The sequence below is a fragment of the Saccostrea echinata genome, unplaced genomic scaffold (genome assembly GCF_033153115.1).
Source record: "Saccostrea echinata isolate AGI-Se365-2 ecotype Australia unplaced genomic scaffold, CSIRO_AGI_Sech_v1 ptg000081l, whole genome shotgun sequence".
Classification (NCBI taxonomy): domain Eukaryota; kingdom Metazoa; phylum Mollusca; class Bivalvia; order Ostreida; family Ostreidae; genus Saccostrea; species Saccostrea echinata.
This window is the reverse complement of record NW_026889830.1, coordinates 2062838-2087173: the sequence shown is the minus strand read 5'-3', so window position 1 is coordinate 2087173 and position 24336 is coordinate 2062838. Positions and strand designations below refer to the sequence as shown.

At 34.2% G+C, this 24336-nt stretch overlaps 1 protein-coding gene across 1 annotated transcript; it reads left to right on the top strand.

Moving 5' to 3' along the window:
- The first annotated feature begins 299 nt into the window (after positions 1 to 299).
- LOC133176738 (phospholipid-transporting ATPase ABCA1-like) lies at positions 300 to 23283 on the top strand. The gene is made up of 45 exons (XM_061311811.1): positions 300 to 445; positions 879 to 1012; positions 2348 to 2475; positions 2717 to 2971; positions 3126 to 3209; positions 3561 to 3804; positions 4591 to 4730; positions 5850 to 5966; positions 6184 to 6378; positions 6596 to 6689; positions 6867 to 6981; positions 7337 to 7513; positions 7732 to 7954; positions 8106 to 8327; positions 8485 to 8806; positions 9077 to 9251; positions 9783 to 9914; positions 10007 to 10146; positions 10424 to 10561; positions 10854 to 11128; positions 11272 to 11389; positions 11488 to 11708; positions 11830 to 11911; positions 12145 to 12267; positions 12510 to 12634; positions 13005 to 13147; positions 13268 to 13369; positions 13464 to 13570; positions 13838 to 13958; positions 14285 to 14471; positions 14736 to 14905; positions 15209 to 15386; positions 15491 to 15606; positions 15964 to 16114; positions 16502 to 16625; positions 16974 to 17103; positions 17292 to 17412; positions 19330 to 19511; positions 19861 to 20002; positions 20161 to 20295; positions 20848 to 20951; positions 21190 to 21282; positions 21411 to 21651; positions 21870 to 21948; positions 23014 to 23283. The coding sequence occupies exons 1-45, from the start codon at positions 324 to 326 to the stop codon at positions 23163 to 23165; spliced, it is 6879 nt and encodes a 2292-aa protein (XP_061167795.1). The 5' UTR covers positions 300 to 323; the 3' UTR covers positions 23166 to 23283.
- The last annotated feature ends 1053 nt before the right edge of the window (positions 23284 to 24336 follow it).

Sequence of the window (24336 nt, the reverse complement as noted above, 5' to 3'; positions counted from 1 at the left end):
TATTCTATAGACCATGTATTTATTTGAATAAAGGCAATGCCTAATTTCTATTCAATTTATTAATTTATTTTATTTACATTCTGGGTAACTGATATTCCCATTGCACAACTTATAATTGCACTGCGTATAAAATAAAATTGCAAAACTTCACGAGTTATCTGGTGTAATTTTTGTATCAGTATAATAAATCAGCTTCACCTTGGGAAATAAGCTTTCTCTTGGGGAACTGGAATCTTGCGGACTCCCTAAATGATATACTGGTACTTTAACTGTTTATTAGGTAATTAGATCATTTTCTTGTAGGCCATTTTGATGGAAAGGCAATGCCTAGTGCTGGAGTACTCCCATTTCTACAGTCTTTCTTTTGTACCTTTAATAACACTTGCCATGAATCATTTACTCAAGATGAACAACCAGGAAATGTGGGCAACTTTGGAAAGTCCATGTAAGTCGACAATCATAGTAAATTAACTTATTTATGGTTTTGATTCACAAAATTCCAGTGTGAAAATAATTCACGAATCCACATGTATGTATCTTTTTATTTTTGTGTATCCAATTTGCATGATTTGGTTTAGAGACTGATTCACTGTAAGAAGCTTTCTTGTTAAGGAATGAATGCAAAAATCTCATGTTTTAGTCTATAATGTAGATCAATCATAATAAAGTTTGTTTTATTGTGTAAATTGAATAATAGTATCAAATTATGTCTGAAATTATGCTTAAGTTATTGGTGATAACGTAGTTGGCTACATCTTCAAAAGATAAGAAAAACCTATGAACAATAAAGGCTATTCTAAAACAAGCTTAAATGCTAACATATCACAATGTTTCAAGTTTTCTTCTACTGGGCTTTAACAACAATTCTTTATAAACAGACTGACCAATTTGGTCTTTGACATTGAGGAAATTCTGAACAGCAACATTGACCGAGAGTTGATTAGTGATTTACTGGAGGATTGGGAAATCATCACACAACTGATGACCAAAATCAGCAGTGGGAGTACCACAGGTATATAAAACTGAGGAAATCTGAGCTGAAACAATATTAAATTCTAATAGGTTGATTCTCACTTAGCTGTGCCAATGATATTACTCTGCTATTACTCTGGTGACCTGCTATCTGTTTTGTTTGTTGTCATGTGTTGTCTCTAATGAGAGGTGCATCGTGTGCAAAAATTTAAACATTTTCAGCTTTTCTTTGGAACCGCTGAACCAATTGAACTTGAATTTGGAACCACTGAACCAATTCTGGCATATAAAAACTAAGAGTAAAGGGGAACAAAAATTCCCCCCCCCCCCCTTGGGGCCAGAGGGATGGGGCTAAACCATAAAAAATAATGCAATCTTTAAAGATTTCCTCTGACTACAGGACATCATGTAGTCAAACTGTTGGCAAGATGTAATAAGAATTTATCCCTCTACCAAAATAGTTAATTGAATTCATAGACCTAGGGTCAGGGGTTCTGGTGTTAGGTTGGGGCTCTATTGATGATATAATGCAAAAAATCTTCAAAAATCTCTCCTCCTGCAGACAAACTAATGTATAGATATGATGAGCAAGGGTGCCTCTTCCAAAATTGTGAAATTCATGTCTCCTAGGTCAGAAGTCCTGGTGTTAGGGCAGGGCTACATTGGTCATATAGTGAAAATGCATTAATTCTTAGAAAATCTTCTTTGCTCAAAGAGAAACTAAGTGCATGGTTATGATAAGAAAGGGTGTTCCTTTCAAAATAATGAAATTTTTTGCCCCTGAGACAGGGGTTATGGAGTAAGGACAAGAGTTATTCTTAGTTTTTAAAAGTCAACTAAACTTGCAAATAATAGATGAAGAAAAAAGAGATTAAAATACCTTATATTTGTATATTAAATGTTATTCTTAGTCCAAGAATGGCTATTATGGTGTGGGGATTGTCCTCTGTGGATTCTGTAAAATTCAATATATTTTTCATACTTAAGCACTATTATCTTGTCATTTTGGGAATAGTGATAGGGTGTAGATAGAACTTGCATATACAGGCAACAATTCTGTTTAAGAAATTTTACCATGTTTTTTGCATTCGCCTTGTTTTAAATTCACCCACCTGTGAGTATGGCGAAAGGGGCAAAAATAAAATGGGGGCGAAAATTTCCCTGTATACAGTATTTCATCCTTTTTTTCCTTCTTTTTGAGATTCAATTTATTTTGTGTTATTATATAATTATTTACTTTTCCATTGATGCTTTACAAGGTTGTATTATACTTAGGCAACCGTTAAGGTCATAAGGCCTGTTGTATTTTCTGCTGGCAGTTAAACTAGATAAGAGTAGCTATTTCATGTATAATTTAACCTGGAATTATTTACAGGAGCAATAAGAATTGGAACAGTATTGGGGAATCCCCAAAACATCAGTGACGTTGTAAAGGAAAAGAAAATCAACCTGTCTCTAGATGTTTTAATAAATGTCATGAATGCCACCCTTGACTTTAATCAGGTACTTATAGGAAATAATATCCTCTTAATGAAGATTTCATTAGGTAGTCTTATCTAAGAGATATGTACAGATTTCATGAAAAGAGCATTATTATAATGAAAATTGGACAGCAAGCCTCTAAAGTTAACTCAGTCTTGAGGCAATTATGGCTAGTGCTTTCATATCCTAAGTTTTTGTGAGATGATCCAGGTTGGGGACAGCATTCCATCACAAATCTATGTTGTACTGTCTTCTATTTTAGCTTAACAAACCAAGTCTGAATAAGATATTTAAGGATTTTGACACATGCCCTGACTCACAACATAGACAGCCAGCAGCCTTGGAGATATGGCAGCGAATCTGTGACACAGGAAGTGTGCTACACACGATTGATTTTCATAGTGATGAAGCCAAGGAACGCAGTCAGAGGGAGATCTGTAACCTTGACAAAGCTGACCTTGAGCACATGTACCAGGCTTTCCGCGCTCAGTTTAGCATTCAGAGATTTTTTATACAGGTATCTGACTGAGAGAATTAGAGAATTTTTGCAATAAATTGCAAGAGTATTCATCTGAAAATTGTAATTCTGTTGTTTCACTTAATTAAATCATATGCATATTAAATATGTACTCAATCATGTGTATTTCTATATATCTTGATTTTCTTTTCAGATGTTTAAATTTATATTTCTGAACACAAAGAAAATTCCAAATGTTCAAGATATCTACAAAAGGTTTAAAAAGCTTATAAGTGATGTGAGTATACATTCTAAATACTTGTAATTAGCTTCCTTGAGTCATTCAGTGTAGAAATTTGTTTAAAGCATGGGCTCATAGACTAGGTTGAGGCTACCATTGGAGAATAAGAATAGAATTTGTAAATTTGACATCAAGCCTCAATATGCTGTAAAATAAAATAATACTCTAATGAAATAATGCCAAGAAATTTCATTCATCTAATACGAATGTTCATATTAATTTATCAGGAAGAGAATTTTGACTTCGGTGAGCATTGTGGCCCTTGGGCCTCTTGTTTGATTAATTGAATAATCAGATCCAATAATTGAGCAGCACAAAGGAATTTATGAAGATTTGTTTCTTTTGTAGTTAACTTCCTTGAAGGAGTTAGATATAAAGAAGATGGAGAAATTTTTCAGAGACATGAATAAAAAGAAAATAAATTCAACACTGATTGTCCAAAATTTGGGTGACTTTGTTTGTGGTGCTAACTCTTTTTTACGTGTACAAAGCAAACGTTCTGAGGACCTGTTTGAGAGATTTCGATCTCATGGGCGACTGTCGAGAGGCGATTCAGAAGGGAACACAGCGGGCAATGATTATGGAAAGGATCGTAAGTAAAATCACTTTGTCTGATATCAAAGAATGTTGTGATATCAAAATCTTTAATATCGAATGTAAATCTTTTAGACAGTAGCATAATTTGATTATTATATAATTATTGCATGTAGTTGAGGGTAACATTAAAAATGTTCACCCCAATAAAACCATTCTTAACAGAGGTGCAGTCAAGGTTGACAATGGTTTTCGAGGAGTGAACATTTTCAATGTTACCCTTAACTGCATGCAATATTTATTATACTATACTGAATGTTTTATACAAATACATATAACAGTGAACTATGTGTGCATAAATTCTGTGCAGTGAACATTTTTTGGAGTATCATCCATCATCAAGCAATGTTCAATATTACTACCCATGAGGGCCTGGTTGGGTTTATCATTCAGATGGTAGTAGTGTTTTTTAACAAATATTCCTTGACAAATCAGATTCAACTAATTTACACAAAATTATGATTTTAAAGCTTATGTATCTTCGTCAGATTGTAATTGAAATACAGACTTCTTGATAAAAAAAAAATCCCAGTAGCAGATTACGTCCAGGCATTGATTGCATCATACACATGTACCTGATGTGAATTAGCATATTAGTCCTGAAAATTAGACATTGAAGTTACAGAACAGGCATTCATAATTTTAGAAAATGAAAGATTATCATATAGATTTAAATTGATTATTCAAAATGAACAAAAAATATAAAACTGTATATTATTTATAATCAGTTCTGAATCATTGAAAACTCGGAGATTATTATGTCGAGATTCCTATTTTTGTGAAGGTCCACTGTGTCGAGACCTTGTTAACTTCCTGAACGAGGATGTCCAGACTAAGATTCTTTGGAAAAACCTCAGACCAGTGGTTCTGGGAAGGATCACATATGCCCCTGATACACCATCAGTCAGGAAAATCATAGAAAAGGTACACCTGTACAATGAAAATTACAAACTGAATCCTCTTTGAATACATTTTTTTGTCAGGTATCAGTAATTAACAGAAGAATAGACTGTTCTTATGATCTATCTTTGTGTAACTTTTTATGCTCCAGTAATCAAAGATTCGGTGGCATATAGCTTTTGCCCTGTCCATCCATATGTCTGTCTGTCCCTCTGTTTGTCTGTTTGTCCACAAAAATTTTAACCTTGCCCATAACTTTTGATTGGTTGGGGCTTTGGCTTTCATATTTCACATGTGTATTCCTTTTGACAAGACTTTCCTTTTAGTCTATCATATATGACTTTTTGACCTTGACCTTGGAGATTGACCTAGTTTTGCAAAATTTTATCCAACTTTAACTTTGGCCATAACTTTTAAACAGTTTGTGCTAGGGCTTTCATAGTTCACATGTGTTAGCTGTGACAAGACCTTCCTTTGGATACCAACAACTTTGACCCTTGACCTTGACCTAGGAGTTAGACCTACTTTTGAAAAACTTTAACTTTGGCCGTAACTTTTGAACAGTTGGTGCTAGGGATTTTTTATAGTTCACATATGTAAGCCTTGTGACAAAACCTTTCTTTGGATACCAACAACTTGGACCCTATGACCTTGAAATTTGACCTATTTTTGGAAAACTTTAACCTTGACCATAATTTTTGAACAGTTGGTACTACTGTGTATTCCTTCTGACAAGACCTTCCTTTGGATACCAACAATTTTAACCTTTAACTTTGACCTTGGAGTTTGACCTACCTTTGAAAAACTTTAATCTTGGCCATAACTTTTGAACGGTTGGTGCTAGGGCTTTCATATTTCACATGTGTATTTCATGTCAGAAGGCCTTTCCTTGGACACCATTAATTTTGACCATTTTACCTTGATGTTTGACTTAAAATACTTTTGAAAAACTTTAACCTTTTCCATATCTTTTCAAAGGTTGCTGCTAGTGCTTTCATATTTCACAGGTATATTCCTTGAGACAAGACCTTACTTTGGGTACCAACATATTTGATTTGCATTTGAGAAAGTTTAACCTTCCCTATAAGTTGCCATACAGGGGCATCAGTCTTTCACGAACACATTTTGTTTTCTTTCCTTTAGGCTAATCAGACATTCTCAGACTTTGCAAGAGCTGTACAGTTGGCAAAAGACTGGGAAGGTTATATAGAGTCTGTACAGAAACACTTTGCAGGGAGTTCAACATATGATATTCTCAGAGTAAGTTAAGAATGATAAAATCCTGAATGTTGTCATCATGGATTCTTTAGTCAGAAATTTTGGATCTTAAGGCACTCTAAATACCTGAGCATGGACTGAATTTTCTTAACCTTACTGGTGTAAAAAATTGCAAGAAGATAGAAATGAAATGAAATAGTAAATGTTACCTTTATGGCAGGGCAGTGTAGGATAGATAATTTATGAGTTTGACTTGTAGAGATTTTCTGGGTCTTGTCTGTGTGACCTTGTGGAGAACATTACTATGTCAGCCTTTGGGAAGACAAAGAGTGTAGGGATCTGTCGATTCACCAAGACTCTACTGAACGGGAACCCAGATCTAGGCAATTATAACTGGAGGGACATCATCAAGTTCACAAAATCACTGGCAAGGGTCCTAGCAGATTATGGAGAGGTAAAGTCAAACAGAATGGACTTTTTCATTCCAATAAACTGAAAGTTTGTTTTGTTGACCATTTATATTGATTCACAGTCTATTATTAAACAGATATAAGCTATGTCATTTTAGAAATTGTCAAAATGAACATTTCATTTTATCCAAGTTTTATTGCAGTTTTATAGCAAGTTTTAAAAATTAGGAAGATAACAATGTTAATGGTTATTTGTTCCAGTGCATGGTTTTTGACAAGTTTGTTGGATTTGCTACGGAAGAAGAGATGCTCATAGAAAGCACAAAAATGGTGGAAAACAACACATTGTGGGGTGGTGGGTATTCAAAGGATATCATTATTTTCAGATTTCTATTATTTAGATTTCAAAGGATCAAGTTACAAATAAGAAGCCTAAGATATCTGTTCATTACATAGTGAGCTGTACAGCACTGTTGATGTTTGATTTGTATTGTAGCCCTGGTATATGTTTAATGCTTTATTTGTATTGTAGCCCTGGTGTTTGATGTCAACAATGAAACTCACAAGTACTCACTACCTACCCATGTCTCGTACAAAATAAGAATGGATGCTGACAGAGTGGACACCACAGAAAGAGTCCTAGACCAGTAAGAATCCTAGTAAACTACAACAAATCTCAAATATTTACAGATGTATTAAGTCAAAAGTCATAAGTCAATGTAGGCAGATAACCAGAAGATGCTGTGGATCAAGCAATTTCTGTGAATTTATTTTTTTTCGCAATTTTAAATTCTTGAAAGAAAACACTCAGTTTATTGCATTTTAATTTTTTTTTTCCATTTCACTGACCACTTCACAGATATGGTAAGTTATAGGATTCTTGCAATTTTATTACTTGTTACTCCCTCAATGAAGTTGAAGAGAGGGTAGGTTTTCCAAATTATGTGACTTTTTGTCTCTCCCCCTGTGGCTCCAGTATATCTATCCTCTCTCTGGTTGTAGAGTGTACAAACCAGGTCCCAGGAGAACACCGGGTAAGGAGACCAAGTTCCTGACTTATGGATTTGCCTACCTCCAGGATATGGTGGAACATGCCATCATAAAGGTACAGACAGGCTCCGACAAAGACGTGGGTATAATGGTGGAACAGTTCCCATACCCTTGCTACATAAGGGACTCGTAAGTCAATTGTACATTTCTGTTGGCTAAAGCAGATGAAGTAGAAATATGAATTATGAACTTAATTCATGATTAATGCTAGATATATTAGAATTTAATTTTCAATGTCCTTACTATCTAGGTTACTAAAAAGTTGTTTCGTGTAAAATTTTAAAAATGACTCCTATTTAGATATAATATCAGAGCATAATCCATGTTGTGTATACTTGTAATTGTAGATTTACATATGCCATTGAGATAGTTCTTCCATTGCTCCTTGTTTTGGCCTGGATTCTACCAGTGGCCATGTTGTGTAAGAATATTGTATATGAAAAGGAGAAAAGGTTAAAGGAAGTGATGAGGATGATGGGATTGGGTAATGGAGTACATTGGCTGGCCTGGTTTATCAATGCTTTTGTTGTCATGATGTTCACCATGGGACTTCTTGTTATTCTATTGAAAGTAAGTTCCATTATTTTTTATTTTCACAGTTTTTGAATTGTTTTATTTAATTGAAAGGAGAAACACAGTAGATATATTTCAATTTCGGTGAAAAAAAACTAAAAGTAAAATAAACCATTGTAATATGGAGTTATATAATTTCTGCTTTCAGTTTGGCAAAGTCATCCAGCACACAGACCCCACTGTTCTGTTATTCTTCTTCAGTACCTTTGCCCTTGCCACCATCATGCAGTGCTTCTTCTTTAGTGTGCTGTTCCATCAGGCTAACCTGGCAGCATGTAGCGCAGGCTTCCTATACTTTACTTTATACATTCCTTATGTGTTAGCTAAACGGTGGCAGGAGGTTCTACATCTCCCAGAAAAAATGGCTATAGTAAGTTTGTTTAAAGGCAATACATTTTCGCTAACTTTATCTGGAGGATCTTTTTTTGTGGTTTTCATTAGGACACAATCACACCAATATTACATGTATTATTTAAAGCTGAATTCTGCAATCTTTATGAATTATTTCTGGTCTCTTTTTCTGACAGTGTTTATCCTCCAGCATTGCCTTTGGCTTTGGTTGCTTTAAGATATCACAGTTTGAGCAGCAGGCAGTAGGGGTACAGTGGCACAATATCTGGGATAGTCCTATGACTGGAGATGACTTCTCCATGATGCACATTATCATCATGATGTACGTAGACACAGTGATATACGCCCTGCTTACTTGGTACATAGAGGCAGTGTTTCCAGGGCAATATGGAATCCCAAGGCCATGGTACTTCTTTGTTCTGAAGTCTTACTGGTGTGGAGGCAAAACCAAAGAAGGCAATTTAGAAGAGGGCCTTTCACCTTACTTTGATTCAGAAGGTGAAAAATTTTTACTAACTCATATATATATTTATATATATTTATGTCAGGCCAGTCTCTTCTTGCACAAGGTATATCTTTTTAACTTGTATCAACATCTATGATGTGTACTTGTAGTGACAGTGGTTAAGTAGTAAAAAAAAAAAAATTGGGAAACCAAGATGAAAAAAATAACTCTAGGTACAAGTATAAATAAGTATTTATCTACATGTGTGTATATTCAAAATTAAATGTTTTCTATAGTTAACTCTGTGTCTTTTTTTTAAACAGGTAAACCAGTAGAGGATGAGCCACAAGATAAAACCCTTGGGGTGGCTATCAGGGGTCTAAAGAAGGTATACACAGAGGGTAATAAGGTGGCTGTCAATGGACTGAGTCTCAACTTTTATGAGGGGCAGATAACTTCCTTTCTGGGTCACAATGGAGCTGGCAAAACTACCACCATGTATGTATATAAACAAATTAATCATCTATTAAATGGAAGAAATATATTGGTCTGGACATGGTTATGTGTCTTAGTTCACAAATTCTGTCCAAACTATCAAGTAGTGACCAGTGGTTAAAATTGATTAGGAGACTTTTATGTATCATTGCTGATGATGTAAGTGTTTGTCTAGAGTCCTATCCAAAGCCATAGCTTCTAGGTCATTGGTCTCTGCAATTAAAAAATAAACTGTCGAGACAACCTATAATGCTGGCTTGAATTAAATATAGATTTTAGTATTTTGTTATCCATGATCTAGAAGTATGACAAAACCTGATGTAAGGTCACATCACAAACTTAAGATAAAGGGTATGTGGAATGACCAGTCATAATTTAAAAGGGTAAACATTTTGGTTGAAAGAAAGAATGTTTACTAAGTTAACAAAATATAATGGAAAGCTTTCCATAACCTTATCACTGGAAAACTAACAGTTGATAACAATACTTTCCTGAATTTTTTTTTGTTAATTTCTTTCTTGTCTATTTGGTTAGGTCTATTCTGACAGGGATGTTTCCACCTACAGATGGCACTGCATACATTTATGGAAAAGACATAAGGAAGGACATGGATGAGATTCGTCAGAGCCTGGGAGTCTGTCCTCAGCACGACCTGCTGTTTCAATTGTAAGGCCTTCCATTTGATACTGTACATGTATTGAAGGTGTCCTTTCTAAGGAATTTTCATACTGAATTATTTTTTCTCTTTGATTTTTCAGCATGACAGTGAGGGAACATCTCTGGTTTTATTCACAGTTAAAAGGGTTAAGTCTACAGGAGACAGCTAATGAGATAAATCCCATGATTAAAGACGTAGGACTGGGCCACAGGAAGCATGCATTTCCTCACATGTTGTCAGGTAGGCAGGAGTCTAGATCTGCAGTTGGTCTTGGGAAATTCAGTTTAACAGATGGGATTTGAAAGAAATATGAGTATATTTTTGTTAAATCATATCTCCTGCATATAATCTGTTAGGAATTGTTAGGAAGTAAAAAAAAAAATGTTAGAAGTGCAGCAATGAAAAGGGAAAAAAAATCATTGAAGTATAAAATTATGGCTAAATGTCTAGTACTGGTACATGTACTTTGTAAAGATAAATATGCTTTACTGGATATCTTGATCACAACTATTTTTAGGTGGAATGAAGAGGAAGCTGTCTGTGGCTATAGCATTTGTAGGACATGTGAAGACAGTTATACTGGATGAACCTACAGCAGGAGTAGATCCTTACTCAAGGAGATCTATCTGGGAGTTGCTGCTTAAGTACAAAGAAGGTACATAAACTAAGAAAGGGTTTTAATGCAACTGCTGGGATAAATGTTCGGCTTCTTTGTCATGTAAGGCAAAGATCCATTGTATCTGTAGTGTGATTAAGCTATATGTCAACATCATTGATGTTTTCGCTTGAATTTCATTTCATTTGGTGTTTTATAAATTGTTCAAATCTTGGAAAAAAGTGTACTTTATTAAGTAGAATTGTCAGTTATTTTAGTGAATATACAAAGTATTTTCATGTATGTTCTGTAAGCCACACCAAATTGACATAATTCATTTTACTGTCATCAGGTAGAACAATCATTTTATCCACACACCATATGGATGAAGCAGATGTACTTGGAGATAGGATAGCTATCATCTCCCAAGGAAAACTCTGCTGTTGTGGTTCCAGCCTCTTTTTGAAATCTCAGTATGGCAATGGTTACTATCTAACAATTGTCAGGAACCTTAGTGAAGACCACACTGAAGTCAAGGGAGATAAATGTGCACATGATCAAATGAGTCCTCTCCCTTTGAGGAAAAGTCCAATTCCAGCTCCAAGGAGAAAAGCTAACCAGAAAGGGGTTAGACATCATTTTTGTGACAATTTGCTCAATTGGAATCAAAAAACATTATCAAAAGTAATGTATAAAATGCTTAGAAATAATTTTCATCCATCTAAATGATGATGACAAAATTGAGGATAATGATGTTGATTTCTTTGTAGGTTGATGAAACAGAGGCCATTCACCATAGCATATCTTGTGTAGAGAAATTAAAGAAAGAGGAAGGGTCTTGTCATTCAGTATGTGGATCAGGAACTACAGGGGCCACTGTTATAACAGGTCTGTCTAGCTGTTAGAATTCTTCTATTAAAATTTTCCTGCTGCGTATTATAGGGTTGTTGATTTTCATGCTAAAAGCAATATTTTTGTATTTTTAGATGAATTCCTTCAGTTTACCAGGAAGCGTCTTTTGGCATTTGTGAGGAAGTTTGTGAAGAGGGCTAAGTTTGTGGAGGACAATTCCACAGAAGTCACCTTCCTGTTACCAGAGGCTAGTGCGCACAATGGAGATTTTGAGGATCTATTTATGGAGTTAGAAAGATCCAGAAAAAAGTTAGGAATCTCCAGTTTTGGTGTGTCTGACACTAGTTTGGAGGAGGTATATTAGCAAGGAATCATTACGCTTCATTTATTTATGAATATTGAAAAAGAATACAATAGTTCTTTATTTTAAGTAAGCATTTTGTTCCTATTCAGTCAATAATTGAGACCTTTTCCAGGTTTTCTTAAAAGTTGCTGAAGAGGATGGAGAAAAACAGACAGATGAAGTGAAAAGAAATAAACTGGAGGAAAACACAGATAGTAAGCAAAATATAAACTATAGTCATACATTAAATGTGCAAAGTGCAGAAAGTTTAATGTAAGCAACACCCAAGGGATGTAGGAAATTTTTGAAAAGGCTAGAAGAAATCTGAAAAATTGGGACTACATGTATTTGATAGAGTACAAAATATGACTACCCTACAAATATGGATGATCAATCACCAATAATTTTTGAAAGTCTTACTGTGATATGTAATTGTTACATTTTTCAGGGGGGAGAGTGCCACGGCCGGTAACAAATTTGAGTTTCAGACATAACAGGAAAGCCTCATATCTCAGATCACAGTCTGTGGAGGATAAAAACGTCAAAATCAATCTGGAGGAGGGCAGTGCTGGTAGGCTGTGGACTCTTCATTTAAATGACCGAGAAATCTTTTTCTATCATTTTATCAATTTTTATTTCAAAGGCATAGTATTCATTAATTTTCAGCACTTTAAGTTCATATAAGTTAATTGAATCCTGTAAGAAATGATTAAGATCTATGTTTCACACCAAACTAATACTGGCAAATTGTTTGTTGTTTTTTTTTTCCTTTAACATTTATGGTTGAAAATCAGTCAATTGCTTATTTTTTAGATGGATTCAATCATGAGTTACAAGAAAGAGTGCGAGGGAAGAAACTGTTGTTTATGCAGTTTTATGCTTTACTTATCAAGAGATTTCATCATTTTAAAAGGAGCAAAAAAGGCTTTCTTTGTGAGGTAGGATAATGTCTCCAATTCAGACATAACAGTTAAATAATCTGTAAACATTTCTTTTTGGGCAACCAACTTTCAAGAATTTTACTTCAGTTGGGAATCAAAAGTTTGTCAGAGTGGAAGAATGCTTACACCTGGTACATGTATTCCTAATCTTAAAAATACTAACAATTTGAAAACATAAAAAAGGGTTATACATATGAAAAGAATGGCAAAATATGTATGTAATGTATGTTTGAATGACAAAATTATAAAATGGCATAATTCACATCATTAAGTTGAAACACCATAAGGAGGTAAAGTATTTTCAGGAAAAAAAATGCCAAGCTCTTTAATAGGTGTGCACACTTCACTGGAAATTGATTTGTTGCAGATTGTGATGCCAGTGCTATTTATCTTGATATCCATGGTGTTTGCCAAAATAGAATCTCCCTTCTCAGAACCTCAACCAATGACACTGCACCCCTGGCATTTCACACCAAAGAGAAATGACCCACATTTATATTTGTTCTACAGGTATGAGATCAATGCTTAAATGTTTCCAAATCAAATTAAGTCTTGATACTAAAGATGAAAAATGTTAATAAATACATGTATGTAACTGTTTTACACAGATACTTGTTTTAATCCTTTTAGTTTGGATGAAAATTCTCGTTTGGGAAAAAACCTTGTCAGAACATTGAAATCTGATTACGGCATAGGGAACCGTTGTCTGGATCCAGAGGTCTATACAATACAGTACGTTTATTATCTAATATATAAGACATGTCGAAGTTCATGTATAAGATAATGATAAAAAATAAATACTTGTATGTGTTTTTTTAATTTATAGGGGGTACCCTTGTCAGCCTCAGTATGCAGCATTATACATAACAGACACAAGCAGTAACCAGACACAGGATTGTTCTTGTAGCACTGGTGTACAGTATTGTCCAAAAGGTAAATTGTTATCCAGCTGAAAAGTAAGAAAATTTTGATAGTACAAATCACAGTAAAATTTTCAGATAAATCAGTAAATTCCAACTGACTATAATACTGATATACATTTATAGCAATATTCAACATTTTTGACAATTTTAGAACTGTACCTATAAATCTGAATGACATAACAGTTGCTATAAATTAACTGTATTAAAGAAAACTAGTGCAAACTCTTCAGGAAACAACTTGATTTTTGTTTAATTTACAAAAAATCTTCCTGCCTAGGAGCAGTAGGTCCTGAACCTCCCTTACAGATGCTGGCCTCAACAGATTACCTGTATGACCTCACAGACAGAAACATTTCTGATTGGCTGTTGAAGACAAATGATCAGTTTATTGGTAGAAGGTATTATTTTGAACAGTAATAAAATCTGTTTCTTCCTTATGTGTTGTGCTTGTGCAGATGAAAACAAGAGGGCTATGGACCACTCTTTCTCTGGTTCTAGTTACTTTGCACTGACTTTTCATTTTGAGGTTGATTTTTTTCACCCAGTACCACACAAATGTACCCTTTGGTTCACTGTATGTACAGGACATGTACATGTATATACACAAAAAGAGATATTGTAATTGTATGGCAAGGTTTTCTTTCAGTAAAAATGGCATTACACATTTTGATAACATGTTTACTCTTCATTTTGGTTTGTTGTAGTAAATTTTTGACTTTTTCAGATTCGGAGGATTTTCCTTTGGAGAAAAAACAAAACTGGCCAAACTGAACAATCGGAATGTACATGAGTTGTTACAGAAATTCTCCTCGGTTAAAACATCTGACAAGTCATATGGCATAGACAACAACAAAATCTGGAGCAATGTTGCTCTGTTATTAAACACCATGGCAACAGAAGATATTGCTAAGGTAATTGATAAGTCAATTTTATTGTTGAAAAATTTTTTAATTTACAGTTTGTTGAAGTAGATTCAACAATGGTCATTTTCTCTACAAAAATCTTACTTTCATGAATAGAAAAGAAAACTCTACTTGCATTTTAAAATAAAGGAATGTTTGTAGACTTCAAATACTAGAGATTTCCTCAGTTATATCACATCCCTCGTTTGGATAGAGGTATATATAACTTGTCCTTGGTTATAATTGTCATACAATATTTGACTTGGTTGCCAGGTTTGGTACAACAACAAGGGTTACATTGCTGTAGTGTCCTACATGAATGTGATGAATAATGTGATATTGAGGAGTAAACTTCCCCGTAATAAGGACCCCTCCCAGTACGGTATCACGGTCATCAACCACCCCCTACAGCTGTCCCAGCAGCAGTCACAGCAGGAGTCCAAGTAAGTGTCTGTCTGTCTGTCTGTCTGTGTACTGAAAGCAGTAGGGTTATCAATGTCATATCATTAAAGATGTTAAAATGTCTTTGATTTACTGGATAGAGTCCTGACATATTTATTAATAGACACAAATATAAGTTAAAATATTTAAGACTTATATATAAAATGATCTTACTAAATATATGAATAAAAATAAGAATGGGCTGTAGTTGCAAAGAAACAAAGAAAATATTTAGGAAACACATTGACCAGATGGATACAAGTCTTTTTATAGTCTGTACTGTATATTAAAATGTTTTGTTTCAGATTTAACAGTAAGGCTGATGTGCTGGTGGCGACCTGTGTTATCTTTGCCATGTCTTTTATTCCGGCCAGCTTTGTTATGATTCTGATAGAGGAGAGGATCTCCAGTTCTAAACATCTTCAGTTTGTCAGCGGGGTCAATCCTGCCATATATTGGTCCACCAACTTTCTCTGGGACATGGTATGCTTTACTTATATAAATCCCAGTGAATTCCTCCAAATTTTTAAGAGCAATTGACATTCCTGCCATTCTTCTTATTCTGATATCTTGGATTTTTGTTGCAGCTGAATTACTCTATCTCCTGTGTGCTGTGTGTGTGTATCTTCCTGGGATTCCAGGTGGAGGCATATGTCAGCCCCACCAACCTTCCATGTCTGATTCTTCTTCTTCTCATGTTTGGGTACGAGATTAAATATTTACCATTTTATAATTATCCGTGAAAGAATAAATCCTAAATTTAAAACTCAGAAGTGATTTACATGTATATACAGTGGAGCCTGGTTAATCCAGACACCTGTGTTCCCAAGTAAATTGTCTGGATCAATGAAGCATTTGAATCATTGAAAGGTGGCTTTTATAATTGGTGGATGAAAATAAAAATTCTCTTTCCTACAAATTTCATCCAGAAGGTGAAGTATCTGAATTATAGGCATACATATGGATTAAAAAGGCTCAACTGTGATAGATTTCTTAAGATATTGTCCATTCTCTGATTTACAAAGGAAGAGACTGAAATAATGGAGGCTCTTTATTTCAGCTATGCATTGATTCCCATGATGTATCCCTTCTCCCGTGTGTTTAATGTGGCCAGCACAGCCATGGTGACCTTGAAATCTATAAATATCTTTATTGGGACCACCTCCACCTTGTCGACATTTATTTTAGAACTTCTGGCAGAAGAAGATGAGGTTTGTTCATAATGAATAATGCATAATCTTCACTATAGTTTTTCATAATTTTAGTATATGTGCATAATTTATACATTTTTAAAATTGAAATGTATGTCACCCAAACATTCATAAACATGCAACATGTAGTTCCTTTCCATTGACTGAGACAAAAGCTTAAAATTAGCTTAAACAAAGCTTAAACCAACAATTTACAAGAAAGTGAATGTTTTCCTAAAGAATTAAAATTAATTACTTGCAATGAAACTGAAATTTTTTTTAGAGATTTGATGTGATTTTTCGTAAGAGTTGATTTGACATGTTTTATATTGGCCGTATTTTGTTAATGTTTCAAGAGAATTAAAAGATAACTGACATGCATTTCATATCTCTGTGATACATTTTCAGCAACTTCAGTACATCAATGAGATGTTGAAGAATGTGATGTTGATATTTCCTCAGTACTGTCTGGGTCTAGGACTGATGGAGATGTCCAGGAACCAACTCTATTCTGATGCATTCAAAAAATTCAGTAAGTTCACCTCAAAAGCAGGTGATCTTAAGTTCATTGTTTTGTACATAAAAATACCTTATGAGAAACACTTGCTTGATTTCTCTGCTTCCTTCCTCCAACTTAGGAAGGAGAGAAGAGCCAGCTTAATTTACTGTTAATTTCCAAGTTAATTTTAGAATAGCTTGAGCTGAACATTTGCATTTTTAAGACCCAGGAATTAGTTTCCAGTTTTAAGTCAGCCTTGTAAAAAATGTTATTGTTTTCATGCACAAAAGTTTATTGCAAATTCATAGTACAGTAGTGATGTACACTGCTTGTAATATCTATTTTGTCACTGTAAAATATTGTTTTAATTGATTTGGGCAGATATGAAGAGTCGTATATCCCCCCTGCAGTTTGATATGGTGGGAAAGAACATCCTGGCTTTGTTTCTGCAGGGGACATTATTCTTTTTCATCAATCTTCTCATTGAATACAACTTCTGTATTAAACCAAGGTAACATTTTCTAGTTGGAATATTTCATTAATGTACTGTATTATGGTATTTCAGCCAGAAGGTCATTGAATTACATTGTATCAACATAAGTCAAGCAATGTAAAATTTTGAAATGAAATGGTAAATTTCCACTTTAATATTTAAGTATACCAGTTCTCTGTTTCACTGTTTATTATTCGCCCTGACAGACAAATAACAATGAAGGATTATCCTTACGAGGAGGAAGATCTGGATGTGGAGAAGGAGAGGAAGAGAGTGTTAGATGGAGGAGCAGTGGATGATATAGTCAGGGTGGAAAACATGACCAAGGTACAACTTAATCACATTATATAATACAGTCAGGGTGGAAAACATGACCCAGGTACAACTTAATCACATTATATAATACAGTTAGGGTGGAAAACATGACCAAGGTACAACTTAGTCACATTATATAATACAGTCAGGGTGGAAATCATGACCAAGGTACAACTTAATTACATTATATAATAGAGTGAGGGTGGAAAACATGACCAAGGTACAACTTAAAGGGTTTTTATCACGTCTCAAAATTTTTTGATATGACAAAGTTTATATGTTATTTAAATCATATATTTAAAAATCTTTGCTAGAAAATTAATATTTTTGATGTTTCAGCGATTCAAAGTTTGAATTTCTCAATATGCATATTTTGATCGCCGATGTTACGCGCCATTGCTCTGACGTCATAGGTGTCAATCCTGGTCAAGCGAAGTAATTATTGTGTATACAAAAGGGCTCATTTGCTGTGTCTATTAAACCTGTTAGAAAATAATTAAGTGATAATTGAATAATTGACAGCTTGTAAGGTATAATTTATGGCTTTATAGTGCACAAATGTGCACAAGAAAGGTTTTAGGAAGAATTTTTTCTCCACATTTCCTGGACTTGGTCGAGAGGTGAAAGGGGGGTCTTTCTCTACAAATGCGATGGCGTTTATCTCCATTCAGAACAATCGTTTATGCCCGATCGATCACGATTTTTTTTTTCTGTCCTATAAAATATTTTAAGGAAAGATACTTATAAAAAAAATAATAAATGACAAACACGCATTTTATATAAGTCGCACAGAATCGAGTAGGAATGTTGTGAACTTCGTTATGGCGTACGGCGCCTTTGAAGAAGACTCATTTTTATTACACAGGTAGAAGATATACAGGATTTATTTAATTATAATTAATCAAAATAATAATGAAGGAGAATTAAAAATTCCCATATTTATATATGTTTACGAAGTTAAAATTTAGTAATTCGTTCTATTTAGTTGAAGTCCCGAGTTGTCAACGGCTTCGTCTTCGGTGACCTCTCTCCAACTGTCGGCATATTTTCTGGTTATTTCTCTCTGCTAGACGTTCATACCTAAAAGATTGACCGTCCATAACCAAAGGAATATAGTCGATGTCAAAATTTCAACCAGCCATACTGTGCATTCTACTCATTTAGCGTAAAAATCTATTCAATATATTTTTTCTTACGATAAGCTTTACGAGTTCTATTGACCATTGACACCTATGACGTTTCAGTACCACGTGACCCCTATCTAATTAGTGGAGATTTTTACTTCGAGGACCCTATATTACGGGCGTTTTATCGTCTAATTACGGCCGTTTTCAACATTATTTCATAATTAAACGATAATTATATGTTTCAAGAATATAATAGTGTTTCATTTTTAAGAAATTTAGATACGTGATGAAAACCCTTTAATTACATTATATAATACAAGCTCTGGAATCAACTGGTCATGTTCTATATAATGTAGTACATTTTCATCCATGTAGTGGCAATGAAGTGCTTCTTTTGTGGAAATGAATGCATATATGTTCTATATAATGTAGTACATTTTCATCCATGTAGTGGCAATGAAGTGCTTCTCTTGTGGAAATGAATGCATATATATGCTTATAATATTCAATTACATTACCCTTTTTTTCATTTTAATATTAAACCTGAGTAAGAAGAGGAATCCACCCATGACCCCCATAATCACTTAACCCTATTATTTTTACATTTGCAAATGTTTTTCTGTGTATAACACAATTTGAACAATACGTATCTATCACTGCATGTATATATAAACACAAAATATCAATGTCAAGTCATAAATGGTTAATGTTATTTCTCATTTTGAAACTTCTTTCAAGATAAAGATACAGGTTGGTATCTCATAAAGCCATTTGGGTAAATAGGTAATTTTTATGCTTACAGATTTATAGAATGGCTGAGGGAAAATCTAAGCACACAGCTGTAGATCGACTGTGTGTGGGGGTCTCCAGGGGGCAGTGTTTTGGATTGTTGGGAGTAAACGGAGCTGGGAAAACTACAACATTTAAAATGTTGACAGGAGACATTCCAATATCTAGTGGAGCAGCATACATTGCTGGTCATAGGTTGGAGCATAATTCTTTAATTTTACTTTCATCTTGAAATAGAAGAAGATACATTTAATAAGAAAGTTCCAAAAGAAATCTTTAAAGAAAGACAAGCAAGAAATACACATCAAATTTTATGACAGTATTTGTATTTTTTCAACTAAAAATGGTTTTCCATAAATCAATTCTGAATAATATACTACTTGTACGTTTTTCAGTATCATTTAGTTTGTAAATTTATCTTTTTATTCAAACTTCTTCATGTCTACTGGTACCATGCTATTTCAGATTTCAGGGATACTTGTGTTTATATTCACAGACAGCTTACTACATATTATGATAGTAATTATCTACTCCTATGTTTCAGTGTTATAGATGAAATTGATACTGTACGGAAGTCTGTAGGCTATTGTCCACAGTTTGATGCCTATGACCCTTTACTTACATCTAAAGAAGTGCTAATATTTTATGCTCGACTGCGGGGAATTCCTGAAAAAGATGTCAACAAGGTGAAAATATATGAATTCTTAGCCACATATTGCCATACACAAATTAATAATTCATAAAATGTGCATTGAAAGTAAAACGTGAAGAAGTTTTATAGAAGAAATCTATAGATTATTTTTTACACTAAATTGTTGAAGATTCCAATTGCTTTCAATACTAGGTGGCTGACTGGGGAATCAAGAAGTTGGGACTGATTCCTTATGCCAACAAACTGTCAGGGGGGTACTCTGGGGGGAACAAGAGGAAACTGTCCACAGCTATAGCTCTGTTGGGAAATCCTAAAGTCATTTTCCTGGTGAGTTCTATCTGATAATCTCAGAAATTCTAATAAAACAAATACTTCATGTAACTTTAAATTAATTACAAACTTTATAGAATAAAGCGGTTCCCCTGAACAGAAAAAAGTTCTGAGGATTAAAGAGACTGCTAGAGGTGTCATAACAGTATTTCTTTTGAGGTTCTCTTCAATGCATGGATGAGGTGAAATATTTTCTAAATCTACCCTCCCAATCTGGGCATTTCTGCACTGAACAGGAACTGAATTTTTTTATGAGATGAAAAAAATATGTATAAACTTTCTAATTTTACCACTTTCATGAAAATGCTCAGCATGCTGAATGATCAGTGTGATGTACATGTGTATTTGATAGGGGAATGATGAGATTCTGTACTTGATTCAAGCACCTGTTCAACTTCAACCAATACATTCATGTGCCTACCTGCTTGCCTATATGCTTATTCTTTGATTCTAATTTGTATATTAAGAATTGTTTTACAAGAAGTTGTACATTTAAGTAAATTAATATTGTAGTATAACCTATAGTAGTGGTCTTTCATTGTTCTCCAGGATGAGCCAACTACTGGTATGGATCCAAAAGCCAGACGCTTTTTATGGACCTGTATCAACAGCATTGTCAAAGATGGCCGCTCAATCATAATGACCTCCCACAGGTTTGTTGATATGTTTTTATTTCACGCACAGGCATTTATAGATTTGAAGGGGTTCAGAGAAGTACATGTAGAAAAACTGGTTCTCTTATTTATAGGGTAGATTGTTTCCTCTGTATATGATTTACGTGCGTTACTTTTGAACTTGAAGATGGTTGCAAAGGTTAATCTCAGCTGAAGACAATGTTTTTTGTCGTGTAAATAATTTGTGAAATGAGTTTTGATGTAATTAATTTTACAGTATGGAAGAGTGTGAAGCTCTGTGTGGCAGGCTAGCCATCATGGTTAATGGAAAGTTTAGATGTATTGGCAGTATTCAGCACCTCAAAAACAGGTCTGTCTCTGATTATGTCATTTGTTAATTGATCAATTACAGTGGCATACTTGTGAGCAAGATTTATAAATAATTTACATATTTGAAGATGAAATTAATTTATAAATGATTCTTATTAATCGCTACAGATTTGGGGATGGCTATACAATTCTGATCCGTGTCTCTGGGCCTAATCCCGACCTGGAGCCTCTTGAGCGCTACATAAATACCATGTTCCCTGGGAGCACTCTAAAGGAAAAACATCACAACATGCTTCAATATCAACTAGGTCCCACCATCAAACTGTCCTACATATTTGGTCAGATTGAGTCTGTACGACATGAGTTCTCTATTGAGGATTATTCAGTGTCACAAACCACACTGGATCAAGTGAGTGTTTGAGCTGTAGTCATTTATATCAAACAAAATAATTTTTTTGTTCAGCCATTTTAATATCAATCAATATGATAGATTTTTTATGATGCATGCTTTTATCAATTTCCAAAAATTAAGGATATGAATTTTGAATACATAATCAATCAATCAAGAAAGAGAGTGAGAGGGAAAGAGTACAGTGTTCCTCTAAATTCATTTTCTTCTCTATGTAGGTGTTTATTAATTTTGCCAAGAATCAGACAGATGTTCTTCCTGAGGAAGAAAATATCCCAACTACTCCTCAAGCCACAGGTAGTTATAATAACATAAAAGATTATTGTGTTACTGCAGTGGAAAAAAATGTCTCTGAACTAATGTGTGTGATTTTGTGATTTCTTGAATGATAATTGACATTAATTACAAAGAAATGTCCCAAATTGTTGTGCTTATAAACTTACAGTAGTTTTATACTTTTCCTGAGGGAAAAAATAAAGCTATGGAACCTTTTGCTTGTACACAAAAACTTGTCCAGTTTGTTCTTATATTAGGAATACTATGCTTTTTAACTGCATACTAATGAATTCCTAATTAGGGCTCTGCTCTGTGGGCACCCTATAGTGATCAGTCTGTCCGTCCGTCCGTCTGAGATCTCTTGTCCAGAGCATATCTTCTTTCTTCTTGGCCCAATCTGGCTCATACTTCACCCACAGAGTGTCTTTGGTAAAGGATGTGCAGTGACCTTGAACCATGTTTCTAGGTCTAAGGTCAAGGTCATAGCAGAATTATATGAAAAATCCTTGTCCGGAGCATATCTTCTCTGCCCTTGGTCCAATGTGGCTCATACTTCACTTACAGAGTGCCACTGGTCAGTAGATGTGCAGTGACCTTGAACAAAGTTTCTGGGTCAAGGGTCAAGGTCAAAAATAGCCTCTCTGTTTAAAATTTTTGTTTAGTGCATAATTTCTTTCTCTTAAGTCCAGTCAGCCTCAAACTTTACCAATTGACTTAGGGTACGGAACATTTGTGATTTTCCTTCCATAGTTTGATAGAGGATATGCAACAATTTTCATAAAGGATATGCAACATTCATGATTTTTGAACCGTTTTTTGATAGAGGGTATTGAGCACTTGTGATTTTTTGGCCATTTTTTTATTATAACAAGGATGACATAGAAGCCCTTTAGACTCAAACAACACATCCCGTAATAGTACACAAATGTTCCTCTTCAAAATAAACCCTTTTCAGCTACCTTACATTTTCATGTTCGTTGCTGAAAGCGGGGCCCTTTGAGATGGCCACCATCTCAATGATATCTAGTTATGAATGATTTATTAGGTAAGAAATAATATTTGAACCTAATATGACTAATTTTTCAGGTGAGAATTTCAATTCCTTGGAGACCCAGAACCTCCAGAGTCTGAGAGTCAGCCAAACAGGAAGTACTATACATCTGATTGGAAGTGAGGCTGATGACCCAATTTATGTGAATACAGCATTTGTATCAGAATTGGAAGAAACTGATGTTTGAATTGATGTCTTGTTTAGTATTTAAACATTTTTATTTATTTTGGATGGTTGTGTTGTATTACTGTTTTTTTTATTTATGGCTTTAATGTGCAATGTACAGTGTATGTTTTCTGATGAAATGACAATTAAGATGTTTATTTATATGCAGCAGAAATTTTAAAACCTAAAAATCAAATGAATTGTTTAATTTCTGTATCCTATTTGTTTTCCTGAGCAATGTTTTAACAACACTGCAGTCCAAAGGCAATAGCATTTCTCAGCAAATCATGCTGGAGCATTACAGAACAGTGATCTGATTCGAGATCTCTTCACTTTAAAATGAAAAATTATTTTGGACTTTATGTTAAGAATTTCTAGAATCTAGGATATAATTTTAGTGAAGAATTTAATGACTCTGATTATCAATTAATACTGAACAATGAAAGGTCTTACCATACACCATTATATAAATATTGCATGTAGTTGAGTGTAACATTGAAAATTTTCAACCCAAGAAAACCATTGTCAACCAAGGCGCAGCTGAGGTTGACAATGGTTTTCGAGGGGTGAAAATTTTAAATGTTACACTTAACTACATGTAATATTTATTATATTATACTGAATGTTTTATACAAATACATATAACAGTGAACCTTGCATGCATAAACCCTGCGCAGTCACTATTTTTTGGAATATCACCCGTCATCAAGCAATGTTGACTGTTGCTACACTGGAGGGTGTGGCTTCTTTATTCAGCAGGTAATAGTGTTTTTTAACAAATGTTTCTCGCCCAATCAGATTCAACTAATTTAAGTAATGATTATTTCAGAATTTTAGTATTTCATTGCCAAGTGACCTAGAGATACAACCTTGAGTCAAGATCATGACACATCCATAAGTCATCATCAACAACATACTGTGAAATCACTAATTTTTATGGGGGTTTAATTTTCGTTGTTTTCATGGTATGAAGATACCCACGAATTCATATCCCCCACGAAGTGTTAAAATTCCTTACTTCAGTATGATGTTTTTCCCTTATCCATGAAATCAAATCCCCTTGAACCAGTCTTTTCTCCTCAATCCACGAAAGGTTGACCCCATGAAATTAAGTGATTTTACAGTACTAGATTCAATCAAGAGTTTAATTAAGAGTTCATTGCCAAGACACAAATTTTTGAAAAAATATTTGG

Excerpts from the sequence above, each read along its gene's own strand:
- LOC133176738 (XM_061311811.1), top strand. The coding sequence starts at position 324 with ATGCCTAGTGCTGGAGTACTCCCATTTCTACAGTCTTTCTTTTGTACC. Across the intron at positions 3,210-3,560 it reads TTAAAAAGCTTATAAGTGAT|TTAACTTCCTTGAAGGAGTT; the intron begins GTGAGTATACAT and ends TTTCTTTTGTAG. Across the intron at positions 13,571-13,837 it reads TGTACAGTATTGTCCAAAAG|GAGCAGTAGGTCCTGAACCT; the intron begins GTAAATTGTTAT and ends CTTCCTGCCTAG.